At 28.6% G+C, this 12,334-nt stretch overlaps 1 protein-coding gene across 1 annotated transcript; it reads right to left on the bottom strand.

Annotated features, from left to right (window-relative positions):
• Window positions 1–6,484: 6,484 nt before the first annotated feature.
• On the bottom strand, window positions 6,485–12,104 carry LOC109808985 (F-box/kelch-repeat protein SKIP11). The gene is made up of 2 exons (XM_020372189.2): window positions 11,770–12,104; window positions 6,485–8,187 (listed from the first exon to the last, which is right to left on the bottom strand). Exon 2 carries the CDS (start codon window positions 8,133–8,135, stop codon window positions 6,816–6,818), a length of 1,320 nt encoding a protein of 439 aa, XP_020227778.1. The 5' UTR covers window positions 8,136–8,187; window positions 11,770–12,104; the 3' UTR covers window positions 6,485–6,815.
• Window positions 12,105–12,334: the final 230 nt, after the last annotated feature.

Below are 12,334 nucleotides of genomic sequence, written 5' to 3'. Positions count from 1 at the left end.
TTTAATTTTATAAATAATATTTAGTTTTAATATAGATGTTGTTATCGATTATTATATTTTATGTCTTATAAATTCTTATAAGTTCTTAAAAAGAAGGTTGAAGACACTCTTAAACATAATTTTAAAAATTGGATCGGTCATCAAACTGGTTAAAGTACTGAGTTAGTGGGTCAAAAGTTGAATCGGTAGGTTACTAATTGAACCGCATGACTCAATTTTTATTAATTTTTCTAAAAAAATATTCATGTTAAATATATTTTATACTTATAAATTTTAATAAATTCCTATCTTATCTTAAATTTCAATTTTATCTTATTTAAAATTATCTTTATTTTTATTTTGTATAAAAAATATAAAAAAAATATTTTTAATTTTTTTTGTTGAACTGGTTTGACCCACCGGTTTACTAGTTGAACCGGAAAACTGACCAGTTCTCGGTTTAAAACGGGTTGAATGCATAACCGATTCAACTCAAAATTCGGACCGGCTGGACCATTAGTTCTCGGTTCAACCGGTCCGACCGAACGGTCCGATCCAGTTTTTAAAACATTGCTCTTAAGTACTCATCACTGATCATATATCAAAGTTCATTTAACTTAAATATAATCATATGATTATATATATTTTTTATGAGTTATTATTTACTGAGACTTTAATTACGAGAAACAATTAGATATAATAAGATGAGTATACGTACTCTTTATGTGATATTTTTTTATTCAGTATGAGACTTTAACTTTAGAAGCAATTAAAAAGAATAAATTGAGATTAAAAAAAAAGTTATTACTTGTCTATAATTACATTTTTCAAAAGATCTTGCAAAATAACATATGTGACATTTTTTTATTCGATATAAAATTTTAATTTTAAAAATAATTAAAAAATAAAAATATTACTTTATTTATTGTAACACTTTTAAAAAATATATTATAAAATAATTTATTTATTTAATATATAATAATATTTTAATAAATATAACTAAGAAATAAAATATAGTAGTGTCACTCGCTCATCACACTTTAACCTCCTGACTCCTAAGATAAAGTAATCATGGAACTTTAACCTCCTAACTCCTAAGATAAAGCAATGGAGAATTCTTTGATTATATGATGGCCACACACGCATGAATGTTTTTTTTTTATTTTTTAGAGTGGGTCAAAAATCGACTCAAAGTAACAAAAATTGACATAAAAGTATATTTATTATCCATCATTTGTGAATTTTTTAATTGATTCTAATTAAGTTGATACTAATTTTTTTATCGATCAAACTGTCAAAAAATAAATTTTTTTAGTCAATTTATTGTTAGTATAGCTAATATTAACTTAATAATTTTATTTATTTTAATTTTTTATTATCAGTTTAGTTGATACTAAGTCAACACACTAACATAATAATTTTATTTGTTTTAATTTTTTATTGTAGGTTAAGTCAACACTACGTTGATACTTGATATTAACTTAATAATTTTATTTATTTTAATAATTTTATTATTGACCTAGCCGACACAAAATTTATTTTATTTTTTCCTAATTTTTTTTCCAGTTTACCATTTATTCGCTTGTACTTTTTTTAGCTTACCATTTATTCACCTAAACTTAGCATTGCCGAGACTCGATCATGAACCCTTAATGTATTAAGCTTGATAACCAACTACAACACGACACATTATGAGTATATAAGATTGGACAAAATTATCTTTATCTTTCTCAAAACATGTATAATATAAAAAAATTGACATTATTTTTTAGATGTAGTGTCAACTTTTTCGATATTAAATTTAAATTAAGTTTAGTATGAAAAAACTGACACTATTTAAATATAGTGTTGACTTTTCTAAACCTAATATAAATTAAGTTTAGTGTCAGAAAAGCCGACACTATATTTAAAGAATAACATCAACTTTCTCGATACTAAACTCAATTTAAATTTAGTGTTGAAAAAATCGATACTACATCTTAAATTAACTGACATTTACGCCAGTTATTGATCGACGCTTTTTTTTTTATTTATAGATATTTCAATATTTTCTTGTTGTGATAGTACATAATGCTATTAAAAACTTCCCATTGTCTATCAACCGGTAAAACTAGCACTGATTTTATTGAATAAAATCTATACATGCTGTTGAATATGATCTTGATTTTGTGTGTTGCATATTGTTAATTTTCTTTGAGATTGGATTTTAATTAGAATTTTGTCAATCATGCTCTGACTCTAATAGTTTTGCAGTCCTTGTTACTTGTTTTGAGGTAAAGCTTGTACTTGAGATATGCTGTTTTGAACTGTTTTTTCTAAAGTATTCAAGTTTTGCTCCAACGCCTGTGGTGGTCTCTCTGGTATTTCCGCAATACGAGAATGAATTTATTACTAATACTTTGGTTGTTGTAGGCTTCAAGGCAGTATTACGAAGTATTTATAATGTTTATGTTACTGTTTGTGTCAGTTAAATGACGGAATCATAATGTAATTAAGGCCTGCTTTCAACTAGGGTTTCATACAGTGTAGATTCTGTAGAATCTTCTCATGCTTTACTTACATTTCAAGTGTCAACCTTGCAAGTTCACAAGGTTATGTTATGATCATGAATTATGAATTATAGATTTTATTTTCTGGATACAAGTTCTTGGCAGCAAACGAGACTGGTTCTTGCGAAGGATGAAGAAATTTAGACGCTGTTTAATACACGGTAATACTGTATTCAGTTGCGTGATTTAAACTGATTTTGTCAAACTCAATCGCGATTAGTTTGGGCATTTTAAGTAGGGACTGTGAGTAGATCTCAATGCTGTTTGAGTTTGCGACTGAGTATATTTAAAATTAGTTTTAATTGCTAATTTAAAAAACGATAAATTTAAAAGAAATTTTGATCTTTAATGGAAGAATTTAAATATATTTTATCCTTATTTTTTGTCTAGTGCTTATTTCATTTTTATTATTATCACTGCAATAAATGTTAGATATAATAATATAAAAAAAAATATTATTATAAATTTAAAATATATAAATATAAATTTATTTAACATATAATAATACAAAATTTAAATTTTGATTCTGAATTAAATTTAATGATATTATGTATTAAATATTCATTCTGTCCCACAATTAGTACTTCAGTTTTTAGAAAATGTCCCAAAATATATATTCAATGAATGATGTTTTAAATTTAAAGTATAATATTAATTTTTTTTATTTGTTTCTTTATGAATTATTTAATTACCATAATAATAAAAAATACATATAGTGAGAGTACGTATGACTAAAAATTTGAGTAAAATTATATCAAATAATAGTGATACATTTATTGTTGTTATTGATTTGTGTGTCAAAGTCTAAACTAATAGTTATTATGAGAAAGATTAAGTATAACTTTTAGTAGTGGCATAAGTGGACCATGAATTCAGCCTATTCAAATTAGTCCAATTACATTTTTGCAAGTTAATTTGGGTAATTTTTTTCCTTAATTTATTATAATTGAGATAGATAACAGGTCAAGAAATTTGCAATCTAATGAACTCAAATCAACTTGACCTATAATAATAATAAATTATTAAATTAAATTAAAAATATTACACATAGTACAACACATAATGATCTTTAAATGGACTTATATTGAACTTTGCCTTGAATCAATGTACACAAATTAAAGAAAAAAAACTAGAATTGAAAAAGACATGAGATTAAAAAAATAATTTAATTCTACTTGTATTTAATTTAAAATTTGTTATGTTAACATCATAATATTTGTTTGTTTAAGATGATTGCGAGTTCTCTTATGATTCTTATAATGTTGTTTGTACTTTAAATTATATATTAAAATTAAATTAAATATATTTTTTATTATTTTAATTTTTTTAAAATGTTTAACTTAACTTTATTGTAGTTGAGTTGGATTGAGTCACTTAAAAGAAAATTTACAGACAATTCAATCTAACTTGATTAAGTTTGACTGAATTAAATTCAAATATATATATATATATATATATATATATATATATATATATATATATATATATAATCTACTATTAATGCATGATTAACAATGTCAGAAGTATGGTTAATTTTGGCTCACAAGTGATTAAAAAATTGTCATTGAATTATTAACCCTCACATATGATTAACAATGTACATATAAAACTGATTAGTTTTACATAATAATAATAAGTAGTAGTTAACATTGTCATGAAGTTATTAAAATATTTAATAGCAGTAACTTGACTTTATAAGTGTTTAATATTTGTTAAAATATTTAACAGCAGTAACTTGGCTTTATAAGATTACATTGAAAATTATATAAAATTATATTTATTTACTTGTAACCACTTTTTTTTTTACACCTACTTTTAGCCACTTATGAAATAAAATTAATCATATTTTTTTATGAATTTGGATCTAGTGGAATGTTTATCGATACTCATTTTAATTAGTCTCAACATCTAAACTCTTTTTCATACAAGATAATCACCATAAATGTAATTAAAACTTAAATTATGCATTTTGTCATGTATTTGGATTGTGATAGCAGATATAATTCATATTTGTTAATTTCATACAAATCTTATTCTATATCTAGATAATTATTTTTATTTTAAAAAATATACTTTAGCCAAGCTTGTTGATTTTTCTATGTAAAGTTCATTACAAGATATGCAAATTATTAAAATACACAAACAAATTCAATGATTTCCTTCGAAAACAACCTTCTTGTTTTGTAGATGAATTAATCTTAAAAGATTGTAATCCATGAATGTTCTCTTTACCAATCCTATCTTGATAGTCTTCAAATTACTTAATTACTTCAAACCAAAACAAATATAATTTGATTGATGTAAGACTCCATCCATATGTAAATGTGAATCACACAATAAATTCTAACAAAAAGCATCAATAATACAAAAGAAATAAGGAAACTAGGTTTCAAAGAGAATTTACAAGATTCAATGCTAATAAGCTGAATTAAAATAATTTTTTCTAAAGTCAATGTCATCAAGTGCATGAGTAGTGAGTTTGTGAATCTAGTCTTTTCTACTACTTAACAAAATTCATCTGTTAATGCAATACCCTCATGGAATTAACATAAACATATAGACCTGATTTGAAATTTAGAAAACTATATCACCATCACTAACTAAATATGATAATAAGGCTTTTAGAAGTTTACATCCATGTTGAGACAAAAAGAGAAAAATGGTTAGGCGAAAAATTAAGCACAATTATTGTACCGAGTCTGGAGATCCTCATATAATAATTCAAGCAAGAACAAAATGCAAATCACAGCTCGTCAGTTACCAACAATTAATGAAGTCTTTGGAGGTGTAAGCGAAAATTTGCAGGCACTTTAATTAGTTAGACAAGCCTTAACAATTATAACAAAGAATAAGCTAACAATCATTTATCATTTGACATACTCATATACTTCATTTGCTTCACACTTGCCATTTTTCTATATCTTCATAGTTTATTAATTAGGATAACATCCTCCTCTTAAATGAAACTTACATGATCTTAAATATAGAAAATATAACTAATATAAGTCGTCTTCATGTACCAATACAAAGATAAAAATGCATGCATGCATACACACAAAAGAAACGAGAGCATATTCCCGCTTCAAATTTCCAGAATATTTGTCTTGTTGAATAAGAAAAAACACATTCTCTCGTGTCAAGTTCGTTGAATTACAAATCTTTTTACACACACAAGAAAAAAGGCTCAGTAGAAGATTAAAAGCCTTGCCTATTTGCCTTATTAACGTATCATGTAGTGTAACATATAATTTCTTGGTTTTTTATGGTTAAGCATATTAAAAACAGTCTCATAAGTTGCTTAGTTGTATAGACTAAAAAGCCTTGATTATTTTCAAACAGAATGATACATCTTGTATGAGAAACTAAACATTATTATCTTTAAAAAAATGTTAAAATACTTTTACAAAATAGTGTTTCTTGAATAAAAAAAATAGAAAACGTATGTATAGAAATGCAACAAATATATTTTAGTTTTAACTATACATATAATACAAGAACAAGACAATGAACGTATATTTTGTTTAAAAAAAAATAAAACAAATCAATGCACCAATCTATAAATATATTATAGCTACAACTAATCCTTATAATTTCAAGAGGGATGACGATTGTAATTCATTCTACCAGAGGTATAAGGACAAAATTGATAAGAGAGGCTTAATTGGAAAACTATTAAAATAAAAGACACAGAGAAAATGTTATTCCTACTTTTTTTTCTCGTCTTTTTTACAAGATAGGATGAGAGAGGTGAAGCAATGAGAATGTAAACAGGTTTGGGTAGTATGTGTCATACACACTTCATCAGACTCAGAGCCCTTAAATGAAAGTGCAAGGCATGTTAAGATAAAGTCATTCACTTAGCTAGTAGCTTCAGCTTTTAGGAGAGTTAAGTCAGTCCTTTAAATGTAGCTAGACAAAAAGAAGAATGTGAAAGTAAACAAGATGAAACCAAGATCGATTACAATTCTGCATTGCTTAATCTAATTGAACTAATGAAAATGTGCAACATGTACCAAAAACTCAAATAAGTCAAATACATGTGCCTACATGATGCCAACCTTTCCAAAGAAAAAGACTCAGACCAACTACAAAAGGAAAAAAAAAAAAAAAAAAAAACGCATCAACTGATCTATAAACCTTCTAAATTTTAGCAATGATTTTAAATAAGACCTTAAATTTCCCCCAAAAGAATTTCCCCCATGAGCTACATATCTCCTTGAAAAGTAAAGAATTGTTAATTCCATTCAGAAAAAATCCATAAAGCCTTATTCATCAAAAGCAAACACTTCAACATCCCATCACTGCGCAATTATACACAAAGCCCCTTGATTCCTTAATTGCAAGCAGGTTCCACTGTGGTGCATATTCATCTGGGATCCAAGAATAAATTTCGATCTGCGTTACATCCAAAGAACTAGGTCCACCAATAATAACTAGTTGATCTCCACATGCCCGAAATGCCAATCCCCAACCATTCGTAGAGGTTGGTCCCCTAGGAAGCCTTCCAAGGGTGACCCATCTGTTACTCTCTTTGACATATCTCCTTAGTTCCCAGTGTCCATAATCTGCAGCATACAAAACATTTTTCACAACTGCAACCAAAGGAGGTGCCTCACTAATGGCTTTTCTCTCAGTCGCTCCACCTTCGCTACTTCTTGGTGGGAACATGTTGGGGATTTCACGCCATTTTCTTGTCTTTAAATCAAACTCCTCACCACTTGTTAGGTGCTTTGTTTGGTCTTTTCCAATCCCACCAAGCACATAAAATTTCCCATCCATGAATACCGCGGAACACATCTTCCTAGCTTTGTTCATATTTGGAAGAGTCTCCCACGTTTTGGTGTTTGAGTTATAAAGTTCAGCTACACTTAAGATCTTGCCGGATGGATCACAACCACCAGCCACTATAGCAATCCCTCCAGTGCTAGCAGATGCAAACAGGAATCTAGGAATATCCATTTTTGTACCATCAGACCATGTGTTTGTCAACATGTTATAGGTGTAAACAACTTGAGACAGTAGCCCCCTTCCAAAAACAAGAAGTTCCGTACCAACGGCCAAGGACTCCTTATCTGAACACATGAAGCATTGATCAAAAGGCATTCTAGGCAAGTGAATCCAACGACTGCGATTCGGATCAAAACACTCCCATTCAAGGATTTCACAAGAGAAGTAAACCCAATGTTCTACAACACCCATTTTCTGCCTGATCTGATACAGTTCTCCAGTTCGAACGAGAGATCGAAAAGTGTGATTCAATGAGGCAATTAATCCATAATCAGATCTTGACAATCGAAGGAGACAACTGATTGAGATATCCCGGCCAAGTTCGGAAATAAGCGAACTTGAGTTATCAGACATTACAGCTGAATGACTTTGGTCATTCCCTTGGTCCTGGGAAGGGATAAGAAAAACCCTATCATGCACCTGCGTATCCCCCACCTCAACATTATCTGAAAGTTTTGGCGACTTTCTAGACACAGCTTGCTTTTCATCTCCTTCTTGTAGACATTCATTGTTTGAGAGCTCCGTCAAACTCCTTTGGTTCTCCTCCTCACGTGAGTTTGTCTCATTTGTTGAAACTAGCATCGATGAACTCTCCACCATTTTGAATGGAAATGATAGGCCTGATTACCAAAGGAGAAAAGAGACCGGTTTCCTATCCATAAAAAATTAAAATTAAATATCAATTAGCCAATTGAGCAAGAGCGATTCTAACTAGTTGGAAATGTGCCTTTAGATGCTATTAAAGTAGTTTTGATTTTTAATTTGAATAAGTCAATTAGTTATTTAATAAAAATATATTATTGCATTGTTAGTGGATCAATTAGTTTTAGATTTTATTCTTAATTATTATCAAAAATTCATAAAATTAGAGTATGGTTATTTATTCAATTATTTCAATGTATTTAAATATAAGTCATTTTTAATAAAATAAGGTACGCTTTGTATTAAAAAAACATAGTTACATTGTTTCCTTATTCAGTTGATTTTCTCTATCTTAAAACTAAAATCAACAATTGGTATCTAGAGTTTTTCTTCTTAAAAAGGATCGACTTAAATTGAGAGCCTACTAGATACACTCCAAAAATCATAATGAACATGCAAATCGAAAATCTAGTTGTTGCACCTCTAGTACCAAATTTGAAAACTTAAGATGCAATCCTATTTAGAAGTCGTAGATCTTTGGAAAACTATGGAGGAGGGTTATGCAATTCCTACTTTACCATATAACTCTACAATTTCTCTAATTAAAATTTAGAAAGAACAGAAGCAAAGGAAAGCAAAGGTCAAATCGTGTTTATCCAATGTCATGTCACAAGGGATTTTCACTAGAATCATGATGATAAAGTCAGCTAAGTGATATGAGATTTTCTCAAAAAGGAATATGAAGAAGGAAAGGGTCAAAGGAATGAAAGCTCTCAACTTGATCAGGGAGTTTGAAATGCAAAGGATGAAGAAGTCAAAAACTACGAAGGAGTATTCTAATTGACTTCTCAATATTGCAAATCAAGTTAAATTATTTGGCCAAAAGTTTGAAGATTCTAGAATTGTCCAAAAAATTCTAGTTACCCTTCCTGGAAGACTTGAGTCCACAATCTCTTCTTTAGATACTTTTAAAGATTTGACAACTATTTCCTTGGTAGAAGTGTTGAATGTTTTACAAGCTCAAGAGCAAAGAAGACTCATGAGACAAGAAAACACAATTGAAGGAGCTTTGCAGGCAAAATTGCATATCAATCAAAGAACAAAAGAAAAGAAGAAATGGAGTGAAGATCATGAAGATAGTTCAAAAGGTAGATCAAGATATCTACCATGTCGACACTGCGAAAAGGAAGGTCATCCTCCATTTAGATGTTGGAGAAGACCTGGTGTTAAGTGTAGAGAGTGTAATCAAATTGGGCATGAAGTTGTTATATGTAAAAACAAGAATCAACCACATGGTGAAGAGGCAAAGGTTACTAATCAAGTGGAGGAGAATTACTTATTTGTCATCACATGTTTCTGTAGCATGGAATTTAATAAAAATTGACTTATTGATAGTGGTTGTAGTAACCACATGACAAACAATAAGAATCTATTCAAGGAACTAAACAATGGAAGCACATAAAAGGTTCGAGTTGGAAATGGCAAGTACATTGTTGTGAATGGAAAGGAACAGTGGTAATCTCAACCTACTCATGTACAAAGTTCATTTCTAATTTGTTGTATGTTCCTAAAATTAATTAGAATTTGTTGGGTATTGAATAACTAGTTGAGAAAAATTATAAAAAAAATTTCAAAAAAAAAGTTGCTAGATTAAAGATGAAACTGACAAAGATATTTTCAAAATAAAAATGAGAGGAAAAAGTTTTGCTTTAAATATTGGAAGAGGAGGAGGAGGAGCAAATTATTTTTCCAATAAAAGAGAATATCACTAAATTATAGTACAAGAGGCAAGATGCTAAAGAAGAATAAGCTAGTTTTAAAATACCAATCCCAAGTCCTAGAGTGGTGATGTTGAAGCAAAGTTGGGAACAATAAAGGAACAAACTCAATTGTCATAGAGAAAGCAAATGACTGGAAGCAAAAGTATGATATTGCCATGAAAGAAGAAAAATTCTGCTTTAGAGAAAGTAACTATTATATAGGAGTGCATAAATAAGCAGGTATAGTTAAGGGAAAATGCGTAAGAAATTTTTTTTTTTAAACTTTAGCTAGAAGAAAAAAAGATGAAATAAAGGATAAAATTCCAAAAAAAAAAATGAGCTTTATGAGAAGTGTTTAAAAATTATTAATTTAGAGTTGAAGGTTGTTAAATCAAAGATATGGGGTTATGATACAAAAATATTATCAATGAGATTTGAAGTTAAAGAATTGACTAATATATTGAAAATTGAAAGTTCTAAAGCTCAATCATATGAGAGAGAAGCAATATTATTTCAACAAAAGAAGAGTTTTCTATAACAAAAGATTGGAGTGTTAATAACTTCACCAAGTCATTCTAAATCAGCAAGTAAAATTTTAAAGGAGAAAAATAGGAGTTTATAACCTTTAAGACAAGGAAACATGTTGAAAATATATCTTTAAATATTGTCAAAGTAATTTTAATTTTTAATTTGAATAAGTCAATTAATTATTTAATAAAATTATGTTATTGTGTTATTAATGGATCAATTAATTTCATATTTTACTCTTCAGTTATTATAAAAACTCTTTAAATTATGAAATATGATTTTTTATTTAATTATTTTAATATATTTAAATATAGATCATATTCAATAAAATAAAATATACTTTACATTAAAAAATAATGTTACATTATTTTTTTATTCTATAATTTTTCTCTATTCTAATACTAAAATCAAACGTATCTCTACTATGTCAAAAATTCTTATTACCCACATATGTCATAGTCATCAAATATAAAGAATACCTTTTTTTATATAAGATAAAGAATACCCGTAACAAACATGCGAATGTCATATTAATTGGAAAACCACAAACTAACATAACACCCTAAAGATTCACTAATTAATTAGGCTATGTTTGGATAAAAGTTGGGTACATACTTTTTTTAAATAAAAAAAAATTCAATGCATATTTCCAAATTCCAAGGTACAAAATGAAGAATGAAAAATTTACTACTTTAAGAATTAATAAAAGTACTTTTTAACTCTCCCAACCAACTGCCGACCAAACATACACAACTTTTTTTTTAACACGTGGGTACAAAAATGTATGTAGAGTTACACCTCAACGCTTCCAGAATTTAGTAAATTCACACAGAAATTACAGACATGGCCATGATCAACCAACACCAGTCTGCCACGAACGATAATCACAAGCGAAACAATAAATAAAACCCAATCAAACAGCCCCCAAATTTGAGATTTTTTAATATCGAGATTTTTTAATATCGGATATTTAGTGGTGACCCAGATCAGGAATCTAGTTAGCAACGAAAAAAAAAATGGAGCAATCGTGTGAAATCATCAAATAAACGAAATTCAATCACACGACAACGTACATATATATCCAAATAAAAAGACTCCACCATCCCCTTAAAAAAAAATTTAAAAAATTTTTAAAAAAATAGTTTTTAAACGACCACGTATAATTTGCAATGGTAGAGATCCCACCCCCACACACGAAAAATATATAAACATAGCCATGCAAGAAAAAGCTCGAAAAAAATATATACATAAAAACACGAACAGACTGAAAACGACGAAGAGAGCGACTCGGAAGAAAAGCTTACGAAGTGGGTATTTTGCGGTTTGTGGAGCTTGTTATGAGTGATGGGTCTCTCTTTCTCTCTCTAAATCTATATATGAAGCTATTCTATTTCTTCATCCTATGAAACTGTCTGACAGAGAAGATTCTCACCAATGTTCAGTGTTGTTGTACGTCTCTATCAATAGTACTATCCTTTATTTATAGTACAAAAAAAAATAGATAAATAATCAAAATAATAATAAAAGAAAGGTTGTAGGGTCCACCGTGAGTGACAGTGGGTACGTAAAATGTGATGCGTAGCAATGAGTCATCGTTTACAGAGGTGCTCAAACGGCCAACGGCCGTTTCTGGCACGTGTTTGTTGCAAATGCCATGCATAGCTGTTCTTTAGGTTTTTTTTCTTTCTTTTTCCTTCTCTCTCTTTCTTTTTTCCATATTTTGCTTTGATTTCCAACCCAGCAATTGTTTTTTTTATGCATTTAACGTTGTTTTTCTCTTGCCTTACTTATTACTCGATTATAAATAGTTAATACTTTTTCTTATTTCTTCCGCCATTTTCAATCTCTAATAAATATGATAACTGGGGT

This window comes from Cajanus cajan, chromosome 5 (genome assembly GCF_000230855.2).
Source record: "Cajanus cajan strain Asha chromosome 5, NIPB_CcT2T_4, whole genome shotgun sequence".
Taxonomy (NCBI): Eukaryota; Viridiplantae; Streptophyta; class Magnoliopsida; order Fabales; family Fabaceae; genus Cajanus; species Cajanus cajan.
The sequence above is the reverse complement of the archived record's forward strand: the minus strand, read 5'-3'. Positions and strand labels throughout refer to the sequence as shown.